A 13,738-nucleotide genomic window follows, 5' to 3' on the forward strand; every position below is an offset into this window, starting at 1 on the left:
TTAAATAATTTTTTCTCAAACTATATGTATATTTGTATTATAATTTATAAAATTGTAATGCTTATTGAATAAAAACTTGTACCTATATATATTAAAATTTATCATTATCTATATAATATTAAATGTGTGTAGGTACATTTGTATACCCTTCTATTGTTTAGAATTTTGATGCGCATATGATGTACGATAATTTGGTGCAGGTAAACAGACGATGCGCAAACGATAATTTTCCGCCGATGCGCAAACGATGTACGATATTTTCGCTCAGGTAAACAGACGATGCGCAAATGATATACGGCCTGCCGTTGATGGTGGTATATTTAATATTTATATAAATATACTTCTAACAATAACAATATGGTCAACAATGATGGCGTAAAAACCCCAGATAAATTGATACATTCCAGGAACAATATCACATTAGTATTTATTTGTAATATTATAAGGAAATTATTTTAGGAACATATAAGGAATATTATTTGTTGACATATAAAATATTAAACAATTATGAGATATCGCATACATATTAATTGTTAATATTTTTTTTTTTTTTTTTTTTTTGTTTTTCAATCCGGAGATTGGTTTTTAACAAATGTTTCACAATAAATGACTTCTCCATTTTTCTCTATCATTCGCCATATTTTTAAGCTCCCTGTAGGAAGTGACTCCTGCATCCTGCATTATTTGACTAATGTATTTCGTCCTAGGTCTTCCTCTTGATCTTGTACCCTCTATCATACCTTCGATTATTATACTATGCAGTTCGTCTCCATGCCTCAACGTGTGTCCTATCATCTGCCATCTCCTTTTCTTTATGGTGTCTATCAGTGTTCGTTTTTCCTCTATTGTTCTCAGGATATCTTCATTTGATCTTCTATCAGTCCAACTTATTCTCTGCATTTTCCTCCAACACCACATCTCGAGAGCTTCTAACATATCTTTTTCTTTCTTATTAATTGTCCAGGTCTCACTTCCATATAATGCCACACTCCAGACATATGTTTTTATGAGCCGTTTCTTCGTTGCTATGTTCATATTTTTTGATGTTAGTATTTTTCTCTTTTTAAGGAATGTGTTCTTTGCTTGACCTATCCTGCTTCTGATTTCTTTAATTGATTTCCCGTCGTCTGTTATAATGCTGCCCAAGTATTTGAAATGGTCTACTTGGATAATTTCTTTGTTTTCTAATGTTATATTTATAGATGGTACGTTTTTCTTGTAGCGTACTAAGGTTTTGGTCTTAGCTGAATTTATTTTCAGACTATATTCTTTAAACGTAAAATTCATTACATTTAATGCTGCTTGTAGGTCTTCCTCAGATGTTGTGAGAACGACTATATCATCAGCCAAGCGAAGCATGGTTATTAGTACCCCTCCTATTTTCACTCCGATTCCTTTTTGTTCTAACCAATGCTTTATGACATTTATTGCTTTTTCAATAAATACATTGAATAATGAAGGTGAAAGTGGGCACCCTTGTCTCACACCTTTTTGGATTCTAGCAGTCACTGTTGTTGTATTAATTTTGATAGTGGTTTCTTGTTCTTCATAAATTTTATAGAGAATACGTCTGTCTTTAAAATCTATCTCTGTTTCTTTCAAAATTTTAAAGAGACTTGTCCAATTTATGCTATCGAATGCTTTTTCTAGGTCTATAAAAGCCATATAAGTGATTTTTTGTCTCTCGATTTGTTTTTCAAGTATTACTCTCAGACCTAAAATAGCCTCCCTGGTTCCTTTGTTTTTACGGAAACCATATTGGTCGTTGTCTAATCTAACTTCTATCCTTTTACTTATCCTTTTACTTACAATTATTGTCGGTAATTTAGCCACATGCGATATCAGGCTTAAGGTCCGAAAATTTTCGCATTGATTGGCTCTTGGTTTTTTTGGTAGGATAACTAATCTACTGCATCCAAAATCTCTCGGAATTATTCCAGTCTCGTATATTTTACATAACAGTTCGTACAGAGCGTTCTTTATTTCATCATCTGTCTGTTGTAGGAGTTCTGTGTTTAGTCTGTCTGGGCCTGGTGCTTTGTTTTTCTTCATTGTTTGAAGTGCGTCTTCAAATTCTGATTTTAGGATCCTTGTATTTGCATTTGAATCAAAGTCGCCGTCGGTTGGGTTTTCGACGAGTAGGTCATTGTTTTCTTCTTCTCTGTATAGTTCTTCTACGTATTCTTTCCATCTATTCGCTATTGCTATTTCATCTATGAGTAAATTTCCTTCTTTATCCTTTACGTGTGTGCATTGTGACTTTTTTTCATTAAAATATCGTTTGATGAGTTTATATGCCTTGTTCTGTTGATTGTATTTCATCATATTGTCTATTTCTTCACAATTCTTTTCGATCCACCTTTCTTTGGCTTTTTTCGCTTCACGGTTTATTTTATTTCTTAACGTCTTATATTGTTTTTTACTTTCTTCATCTGTTTTGTTTTTAAACAATCTTCTTCTTTCTATATCTTGAACTATTTCCATTGTGATCCATTCGCTTTTCGGTGCTGGTTTCCCCCTAATTAATACTTCTTCTGCAGACTGGGTAATAGATTCTTTTATGCAACGCCACCTATGTTCTATATTATTATTACTACAGTCATCTGTCTTCGGCTTGTCTTTGGTATCAAATTTTTCTTTGCATTTCTTTTCGAACAGTTTTCTTGTTTCTGGTTGCTTTAGTTGACACAAATTCCAATCAGGTCCTTTATTTTTTGGTCTTTCTAATTTCTTAAACTTCAATACTGATTTGATCATTACCAGGTTGTGGTCACTGTCAATATCAGCTCCTGGGTAAGATTTGCTAGATTTGATCTGGTTTTTGTATCTATTCTTTACCATGATGTAGTCTAATTGATATCTGTTGATATCACCTGGCATTTTAAACGTATAGCGTCTTCTTTTATGATTCATGAATAAAGTATTAGTTATAATTAAATCATGTTGTCTACAGAATTCGACAAGACGGTCACCTCTTTCATTCCTTGTTCCAAGTCCATATTTGCCAACTTCTCTGCCGTCTGTACTTTCACCTACAATCGCATTCCAATCTCCCATGATAATTAAATTTTCCTTACTATTTGTTAGACTAATGAGTTCTTCTATCTTTTCGTAGATTTCTTCTACTTCTTCATCGTTCGCTTGTGTTGTGGGCATATATGCTTGTATTATTGCGATGTCATTGGGGACAGATTTTAATTTGATCATTATCAATCTATCATCGTAAGTTATGTAACTTCTCACACATTGTGCCCATTTTTTATTTAGAATAATGCCAACTCCATTTCTTCCATTGTCACCGCCGGAGTAGATGACTCTGTAATCTCCCGATATAAAGTCACCTTGACCATTCCATCTCATTTCACTTATTCCCAAAATATCAATTTTGAGGCGTTTCATCTCAATCTTAAGATTTTCTAGTTTCCCTGTTTGTAACAGGGTTCTGACATTCCATGTTCCTATCATACTACAAGGATTTCGCTTGGTGACGACCTGAGGTACCTTGTTTGGCCTCCTGCCGGGAATGACCTCTCCGATAAGGTCGTTTCCATACATGTTATCATTTATTGTGCTGGTCATTTGTTATTTGACTAAGGAGATTAATATGGTGGTTTCCTCTTGCCTTCCACATCGCAGTGCAGTGGCCGTGTTCATGGTCTCCATGCACGCCCACTCCTTCTACCTGGCTATAGCTGTACCTGCTTACGAAGCATTCACCTATAGCCAGTACTGAAGGCGCTGCAGCTCACCTTCAGGTCCATTTTAGTCGCCTCTTACGACAGGCATGGACTACCGTGGGTGTATTCTGGCCCCCTACCCACAGGGGGTAATATTTTTTATAAAACATAAATTCAACATAGAGGCAACGTTATGTAATTTCTATTGCACACTGGGAGATATTTATAAAAAAATCTTACATTTCTCATGTCTATAATTTGCATAACAATTGTCAAAATATTTTGAAAATTTTACTTTGCTCAGAAAACGCTAATATTAACATTTTGTGTACATTACATGTATCTACGGTCATTTGTTTATGATTTAAGCACACACAAAAAAAAGAAAAAGCAAATTAATTACCTCGAAACCTGGATTTACGCAAAAAAATTTTCCTTAATTTTGACTTCTCTAAAATACAAACTAGTTACAGTTTTTTTTTATCTATAATCCAATGTTGTGTGTGTGTTAGACATACAAAAAATCATCGCTTCCATTCTCCTTAAATAACAATTTGAACCGACTATTTTATTCATATTTCATCATAAAAATATTGTATACATGGGTATTATAAAACTTTGTGTAGAATGGAAATAGAGGTAACTATAAACATATTATAATGGATTTGTTAATTTGAATTAAATTATTAAAATATTATAATTGCATTTGCGTATATGAAAAATGATTATTCTCTTTCAATTAAATTAAATTTGTAATATCAGAAACCACCCTCTAAAGTTGAATGTTGAGGCATTTTAACTGCTCTCAAAGCTGTTATTCAAAAAGTGCTTTACATACAATCAATCTAATTACAATCTAAAAAAAGTAAAAAGTGATAATATTAATTTAAATAGAGGCTAGAATCAGTTCATAAATAGAACTTTGATGAGCTTAATTTTCAAACAAGAAAAAATTGTAATTTTAGGTATATTATATAAAGTAATAAAATGATTCATTATTTATTAATTTAGTAGGTGCTTATTGCTTAAAAAAAATTTAATGTATCTACATTTTTACATTATATAATTATAAAGTTAATAACCAACTATATTTTGTTTAAAATTCATTTTTACATTAGTTTAGAAGAATAAAAAGTTTTTACTATATATTCCATAACTTTTAACTTTATAAATAAACGAAAAATCAAAAATGTTATTCTTTTAGGGCCGGTTTCACCATTTACGAATTAAAGTGCGGATTACTTAATCCTGAGTTACTGTCTAACTTTGGATTAGCATTGTTTCAGTTTCACCATTGGTTTTTGGATAGGAGTTAGTTAATCCGAATTAACCTCAATTCAACAGTATTTCCTCCAGGTTTTTGGAGATAACGCTGATAACAATTCTCCATTTTTGCGCGTTTATAAATGCAGTTTTTTTGTTTGTTTCTATTTTCTATGCTTTTAAGTTTTTACGCTTCTGTAAACTGTGTTTCTACTTTCTTTTGACTATGGATAAGCGTAAAAGAAATGTCAACTTCAGTGCTACGGAGGAAGAACTACTTGTGGAGTTGGTAAAAAAGTACCAAAACATCATAGGAAATAAAAAAACAGATATAGTAATGTGGAAGGAAAAAGAGGAATGTTGGCGGAAAATTACTGAAGAGTTTAATAGTCAAGGAGTGTTTGTGGCACGTAGTTGCACACAGCTGCAATTAAAATATAAAAATTTAAAAAAGTGGTTAGAAAAAAAAAGTGCAGCTATAAGGTAAGTGCGAAAAAATTGCTAAAATATGTCTTTATCAAATGTAAATATCAAATCAAATTTAAAAAAAATATATATATATTTATTAAATAATACAATTTTATTTTACTTTGAATTCATGTTTATTAAAAATATAATATAAATATTTAGTTATTAATTATATACGAATTTGTTATCTAATATATTTAAAAATAAAACTAAAATTGTTATATAGTCTGTACCAAATAAGAGTAGGTTCACATGAAAGGCGTTAAACGCGCGTTTTTAGTCAGTGTTCACATGAATTACAGATTTTACGCGTTAAGCGCGCGTATAACTACGAGTATAGTCAGTCGTGTTTTTTATTCCGGCGAAGATGGACGTAGCAGAAGCTGTATGCTTATGGACCTTATATAGACGAATGCAGCGTCGTAGGCAGAGAAATAAGAAATACTGGGTTCATCCTATTTTAAAAAACAGACTAAGAACAAGCTTGTACATCACGCTGTATCCAAGTTTGAGAAATTATGAACTAAATTTTTTTAACTATTTCCGGATGTCGATTAAATCTTTTGATGACTTGTTGGAGCAAATCAAAGAATAAATTGTGGCTGACGAAAATGCAATTAGATATTGTATTTCACCAGAAGAAAAGCTCATAATTACTTTGAGATATGTTAATTTATTTATTTTAATATCAAGAACATAACATTACAGCATAATATAAGATAACAAGTGTAACATTTTTAATAACGAATATTTATTATATTTATTTATTATATCTTAATACATAATATTTTAAAGAACCCTTTGCATACATTATATAATACAATTATTGATAAGTATATTTTAGTCAAATAAATCAAGTACAGACTGTGCACTGTCTGTTTCACTAACATTTGTTGGCGTTGGTGATGGTGCAGGTGCAGAAGTATTTAGTTGATTACTTTTACCAGCAAAATTGTGATCATAGTGATACCCTTGTGTTATGGTGTTGTGTAGCGTAGAATTTTAACCATAATTTGGATATCCAAAGTTACTTGGCCGATATTGTTTTCCATACATAGCATGTTGATATCCATCAGATGATGATGTCTGATTTTGTAAAATAAAATTGTACAAATCAATTTTAAGTTTGAGACATTTGTCTTCAGGAACTTTTTTAATTTCTTTTACTAGTGATAAACAAAATAGTTTATCTTCATCATCCTCATCTTTATTTTTCGGGAACATATCGTTGAGCCATACTTTTTTCCAATATGTTTGCCAAATGTTCATCAGCTGAAGGTAATTTTATTTTTTTTTTGTTTTTACGACAATCTTCTTTAGGACTTTTAAAATTGTCATCTACATAATTTACGTTGTTAGAATTTTTAGTTATTTTTACATTTTCATCATCAGTTGAAAAACTGCTTTCGGTTACGTTATTTTCTACTGACCCTTGCAGAAACCGTAATCTTTCAAAATGTAAGTAAGTAGATTCGTTCGATCTTCCTGAACCTGATTTCACCATTTTACGTTTTTTGGCTTCACTTACATAATTGTCTCGTAAGCTTTTCCACTTTTTTTGTAAAGTTAATCCTAAATAAAATAATATAGTTATAATTATATAATTAGGCATAAGTTTTGAAGAAAAAAATTAAAAATGGTGAGGAAGGAACTAAACTACATTTGTTCCTAATTATATTATAATTAAAAAATAGGTTATAAAAATATAAAAATAATATGGTTTTCACAGATACCCAGCAAGTGGATGTTCCATTGGTGAATTACATTATGAGTATTTGATGGGAAAAAGTACTGCTGCTGCTATAATCCACCAAGTATGTAAAGTCATTTGGAGAAAATTAAAAAATATTGTGATGTCTCAACCCACAAAGGAAAAATGGTTAGAAATTTCCAAAAGATTTGTACAAAATGCCAAGTTCCCTAATTGCATTGGGGCACTTGATGGCAAACATATACGTTTGATACACCCTCAAAATTCAGGGTCACTTTATTATAACTATAAACATTTTTTTTCGCTAGTATTAATGGCATTGTGTGGCTCTAATTATTGTTTTATTTGGATGGATATTGGGGCATACGGAAAGAATAGCGATTCTGGGATTTTTAAAGTATCATCTTTGTATACTAAGCTCATTGAAAAAACTTTGAATATTCCTGAACCAAGACCTATTATAGACAACGATGAAATCAAATTGCCATACGTCATAGTTGCTGATGAAGCGTTTGGTATGCTAAAAAATTTGATGAGACCAAATGGTGGAAATTTATTATCGCACCAAAAAAAAATTTATAATTACCAGCATACTTTAGCACGACGATATATAGATGTACCTTTGGCATTATGAGCAATAAATGGCGTATATTGCATAGACCATTAGATGTGAATATTGAGTTTGCATAAGATATTGTTAAAGCTATTTGCGTACTTCACAACTATAGTCGGCGACACGAAAACTGGCGGGTGATCGCAACGATCCTAGCGGGTTTTTCGCAATAGTGGTCATTAAACTTTTTGCCGCGCTTTTTCAAATATTTCGTATTCATATAAATTTTTTTATTATTTGTTGAAAATAATAATATTATGCATTTTTATTTTTCATAATTTTTTTTATAGTGTTCAACTTAATATATAAAAATAAACACATACTTAACTTAAATTATTAGTAAAATTACATATATATACATATTTAATTTACAAAAAAACTAAAATACACGTACAGATCAATTGTTAATAATTAAATACAATTTATTATACAAGGCTATTCAATACACTCTTCGTCATTATCGCTAGAGTCCCAATCGCTGTCGTCTGGTAATATAGTCAATATAATAGGTTCTAACAAACTGTTTCTTAAAATTTCTTTATCGTAGTCCTTGTCTTGTATTGATTCGGCATGTTTCACACATTTTTCCAAATCATTTTGCGTAATTGAATCTAACGCTTCATGTGTTAGCTTTTCTATGTCAACCATTTTGAATGTATTATTTTTTGTCGCTACCTTATTTTTTACTTGAGCCCATATCAGTTCAATAGGATTGTATTGGCAGTGATATGGTGGTAGTCGAATCACCTCATAACCCATTTTCAATGCCAATTCGTCTAATTCATATTTCTTCTCCATCGGAATTAGTAATTTGACCCTTTGTTTAAGTTCCGCTAGCATCTCTAATGGAGAAAATGTAATATTTTTTTTTGGTCAGCCAATCCTGAACATCTGATTTTCTAGCATTACACTTAGGAAAATTATCAACTAGTGTCGAATGGTATGATGCATTATCCATCACAATGATAGATGGTTCTTCAAGGTTATTTAACATTGTGATGAACCAAGATTTGAATAGATCTGAGTTCATTTGGTTGTGGTAATCTGTGGAGTTACCGGTACTACTACGGAAAACCAATTTCGAATTTTGTATGAACCCGTATTTGGAACATCCTGCGTGAACAACAATAAGTCGCCCTCCTTTACCTGTCGGTATTTTAAGACCTATGGAGTTTGTTTCATTTTGCCATGCAATGGTCCGTGAGTGGTTTTGATTGACCCATGTTTCGTCCAGGTATACAATAGGTCGAGTTCACTCGCAATGTGCACATTTTTCGTAAGAATGTGCACCTAAGAGAAACTATATCATTGCGCTCCATTAAAAACTTACGGCCATCACTGCATTTTTTATATGAAAATTTTAGATTTTTTAGAAGTCTTTGCATTGATCTAAGACTTCCTGGATAATTGTTTTTCTTCTTGACAGAATTAAGTATAAGTTGTGCAGTGGGGTACTCACCCTTGTCATAAAATTCGTGTACAGTTCTCCTTACTATATCACCATCGAAATCATCCACTTCCGATACATATTTTGCTCGCTTGTAAGATTTTCTCGGTGACACGAAGGAAAGACCAGGCGCTTCTTCAATTTCTTCTGTTTTTCGAGCTTCTAAACAAATGCGCTGAATCGTCCGCTTTGAAATCCTGCAAGCCTCAGCAGTCACGTCTTGAGTTTTTTTAAAAAAATTAGCGTCTAAATCTTCTTTTTCCGATAACTTTTTTAAAAACGAATAAACACTATATATAACTTTTTTACTTTGGCTATGCACGTCGCTGTCTTTAAAAGACATGTTAATATACGCAAATAACAAAAAACAAATAACAAATTAATAAAAAACAGCTAGGTTTTTAAACGATTTTAACGAACGTTTTACCAAAAACGTGTAACGCTGGAAACACAGTATACACAATAAAGAATACAGCGGCATAAAATGTACATAACCATACTTACCTTCCCCCTCTTATTACTCTATACAAAAAATTATGAACAGTCGAATGTGTAGAATGCAAACTCGAAAAAAAGGGAACAAAATTTTGGTAAGTAATGCCTGGGTAGTATTCGTATTGTTCACATTATAGCGCTGTTGGGCGCAACAGGTGGTTGCAGTAAAATGAGAACCCATGTCTACTGGCTGGGTGAGGTTCGGGGTACGACGGCGGCCACCCGCCAGTTTTCGTGTCGCCGACTATAACATAAACATTTGGTAAAATTTACAGTGATTAATTACAGTCATATAAAAAAATCGATTTGGTCGAAAACTGATTTTGCATAAAAATTTTTGTTTTTCCGTCACTTTTTTTTTGTTTTTCTAGATTTTTTGGAAAACTGTTGGAAAATGTTTATTTTGCCCCCTATAGTGCATCAAGGATAGGTAACTTTGACTTCGGAAACCACCCCCAAGTTTGAAATTGAAACATTATTTCGACTAATGTACAGACACACAAAAAAAAAACGCACATCATTGTAAAATCAATACATTCATCACTTCGTTCAGAATCTAAAATTGTATAGTTAAAATATATTTTACGAATGTATACACTATATAAGTTTTTACCTATAACTTTATCATATTTAAATCCGTGCCTTTCAATACTTCGTTTAAATCCTTCCATTATAACATCAGCTTCCATGCCCGTCGCAGAATTAGACCAATTCAGAGAAAAAACGTGTTTAGGTATTGGTTCTTTTTGATTTGACGCTCTTTGACAAATAACGCAGTATCGATTTCGAATACCGATAAACAAAATTTTTTTTGTTCGATACCCTATTATCGTAGCCTGAAATTCGGTACAAATATTGAACATTTTATGAATTTTAAACTAAAATCTACGTTGCACATTTTCGCAATTTTGATATGTTTTGTAAATATATATTAATATATTCACAGTAATATTAAATTTAAAAACAGATTTTTAATATTGTTTAAAAAAGTTATTACAAAGTTAGTTAATCACATTTATTATTTAACAGAATTTTCTATTATACCCCGAATAACCCTATTATATTATACTTACTGCACCAGATTAAGCGTCATATTTTGTTTTATAACTCTTATTGCAGCACCATACATATTGCGTCCCATAAGTTTTGAGACTAAGGTTACTGATGTTACAAAAAAAATGAAAAAAAATGTTTTAAGCAATTTTTTATTCAAAATAGTCACCATTACATTCTATACACCTTCTTGCACGATCGCCCAATTTTTCCATGGCCCGTGAGAAGTCAGCTGTAGGAATGTTCTTCAACTTTTGGGTCACCACTTCTTGAATCGTTTCAATGGTGGAAAAATGCTGCCCCTTGAACTCCATCTTCAACTTTGGGAACAGGAAATAGTCCGGAGGACTCAAATCTGGTGAATACGGGGGGTGGTCGAGTACTGGAATCATTTTTTTGGCCAAAAATTAAGTGACAATAGCCGCGGTGTGTGCGATTGAAATTATAACCGCGATCACAAACATACATTCACAATAGATACGATTATACTACCAGAAATTATCTTATACACGTGAACCTTTGTATGAATCATAAGTGTTATCGTAATAACTTCCTAGAATTTCATAATTATCTAGATACTAGGACTAATTTTAGAATGGTTGTCTCAAAACTTATAGGACGCACTGTGTAATGTAATAATAATAAAAATACTATCGTTTATGGAGGAACAGCTGATCGACACACACACAAACACTCGCGTGCACCAGCCGTTATTTTTATATTTATTTTGTTTGTTTTAATTATAATTGTTTATGAATTATATAATATTATTTAAATTGGTATCGGCGCGTTATCTGCTGCCGCCGGCTCACCGGTGGGCGTAGATTAACGCGGCCGCCGCAAAAGTTTGTCTTCTGCCATACGTCGTCGCGCAAAGACTAAACGGCCGTTATTATATTATATTAATTTTTATTATATTGCGTGGGTGCTAATCGCCAACCTTTTATATATATATATATTTAAAAATTTTTATACATTTTTATATTTATTTTGCTCGTTTTATTTGTTGTGTGTGAAATTTATTGATTATTATAGCCATATTTAGGACCAGATGGCCAGTCTGTGCTTCACAAATTGTAAGTTTTAATTATTATTATATTGTTAGGCAAAAAGGGTCGTATCTTATTTTCATATTATTATATTACTAGCAACGGTGAAACTCGCTGCAAGTGAATACCCTAGGTTGGTGAAACTCACTGTAAGTGAATACCCTAGGTCGATAAAAATCGCTGTAAGTAAATACCCAAGGTCGGTGAAACTCATTATATGTGAATACCCTAGGTGGGTAAAACTCGCTGTATGTGAATACCATGGGTAGCTGAAAATCGTTTGAAGTGAATTTTCTAGGTCGGAGACAGGACTTTAGAATACAGCAGTTAGAAAAGTCTAGTAGGCAAAACCAGTGATAACGACGTTTGAGATGTTGGTACCTCTGATTTGGTGGCTCTACACTTTGGCGGTGTCGTTTAAACGCGTAAATAATAAAAGTCTAATTCGAGCATCTAGTGGTCGGTCATTTCATTAAATTCACAGGTGTAATCATAGGCGCCGAGTTTTCCAACTATCATGGGGTGCTCAAAATCCAAAATTATTTAACTTGTACCTAAATAAAAATTCTAATTACCCAATAAAAAAAAAAAAAATCAACAAAGCATTACTCGTCTATTGACTTCATTCTTGTACATTTTTACAACATAATTCAGTAATTTATAACTTATATACAAATAATAAGTAACAATATTTTTTTTTATTTATAATAATGAAAAGTTGTACAATGTATATTCTTAGATTGCTTAATAAATTTCAAAGGTATTTTGCCTCACTTTGGTTTTCTGTATAAATTTGTTAACAATTATTTCAATATTTATTTCTTCTTGTTTATGTACATTTAATAATGCTACATCATTAAGCCGTGTTTGCATCATCATTGATCTTAAAAATGTTTTTAAACGCCGAAGAGCAGAAAAAATACGCTCAGCAGTACACGATGAAACAGGGACAGTTAACATGATTTTAATTAATTTAATTACTTCTGGTACCAAATCTTGTAAGTATGACTCTTGTTTCAAAAAATCAATTGCGTCTGATACCGATGATATATTAAATTTTTTTGCTTTAGCAACATCCAACATAATACTGCGATGTAATTCTAATTTTGTCCCATCAAAATCAGAGCTATAGTATTCAATTATAATAGATGTATTTATTTTTTTAGAGTCTACTATAAAGTTTTCTACTTTTGCAAGATGTTCAATTACGTCACTAACCTATTATGCAGAGCAGATAACATGATACAACACATTCAAAAAATAGTGCTTTATATTGCTCTTTAGCCGTCATAAAGTAATGTTCTTGCCCTCCTTCGATCAATCGTTTTGGAATTTTTCTATGTTTAGGTTGCTTAACTTCACCTAACCCTAGCTATTCAGATTTATTAATTATAGCTTCCCATAATTGGTCAAAGCCAGATTTTCGTATTTCTTCCATAGAAATTATGATAGCTTCAATTTTTAATCTCGCATCTTGAAAATGCAAAGATTTTTTTTGCAGTTCCGAATTTAAAACTTCTATTCTCTCAAAAATAAATATCATAATTTTTAACACAAAATAAAAATCAAATTTATAGAGTAGTTTCAAAAATCCACTAGCCTTAGCGCATATTTCATTTTTTTTCCATAGCCAGTTGTAACGTCACAGTATTTTTTGTACCAATATTATTATAAATACAAACATACCTGTACCCATATTGCCACTAATAAGCGTACCTAATTTATACATTATTATGATTATCGCGCACTAATGCAGAAATTACCGCAGTATTATGCAATTAATGTTCCCCGTCCCCCCCTTCACCATGCAGTGATCGTCGCCGACGTGCCGCGGTTGTCCGCCGCCCGTCGCCTCCAGCGCTTTCGTCGCGTCCGCCGGTACGGCCCGCAGGCAATTATACCGTACACCCCAAAATATTGTAAAGTCCCGTAATATACCTACCCTGACCTTCCCCACTACGA

At 32.1% G+C, this 13,738-nt stretch overlaps 2 protein-coding genes and 1 pseudogene across 2 annotated transcripts; 1 reads left to right on the forward strand and 2 right to left on the reverse strand.

Annotated features, from left to right (window-relative positions):
* Positions 1-6,410: 6,410 nt before the first annotated feature.
* On the reverse strand, positions 6,411-7,338 carry LOC112601182 (annotated as a pseudogene).
* A 94-nt stretch (positions 7,339-7,432) lies between these two features.
* Positions 7,433-7,753, forward strand: LOC112601183. Its single transcript, XM_025348654.1, has one exon. The coding sequence runs from the start codon at positions 7,433-7,435 to the stop codon at positions 7,751-7,753; it is 321 nt and encodes a 106-aa protein (XP_025204439.1).
* Positions 7,754-10,875: 3,122 nt separating this feature from the next.
* Positions 10,876-11,139, reverse strand: LOC112601184 (histone-lysine N-methyltransferase SETMAR-like). The gene has a single exon (XM_025348655.1). The coding sequence runs from the start codon at positions 11,117-11,119 to the stop codon at positions 10,880-10,882; it is 240 nt and encodes a 79-aa protein (XP_025204440.1). The 5' UTR covers positions 11,120-11,139; the 3' UTR covers positions 10,876-10,879.
* Between the last annotated feature and the right edge of the window lie 2,599 nt (positions 11,140-13,738).

This window comes from Melanaphis sacchari, unplaced genomic scaffold (genome assembly GCF_002803265.2).
Source record: "Melanaphis sacchari strain LSU unplaced genomic scaffold, SCAv2.0 Contig760_pilon_pilon, whole genome shotgun sequence".
Classification (NCBI taxonomy): Eukaryota; Metazoa; Arthropoda; class Insecta; order Hemiptera; family Aphididae; genus Melanaphis; species Melanaphis sacchari.

Coding starts and splice junctions, on each gene's coding strand:
- LOC112601183 (XM_025348654.1), top strand. CDS start 7,433: ATGGCATTGTGTGGCTCTAATTATTGTTTTATTTGGATGGATATTGGG.
- LOC112601184 (XM_025348655.1), bottom strand. CDS start 11,119: ATGATTCCAGTACTCGACCACCCCCCGTATTCACCAGATTTGAGTCCT.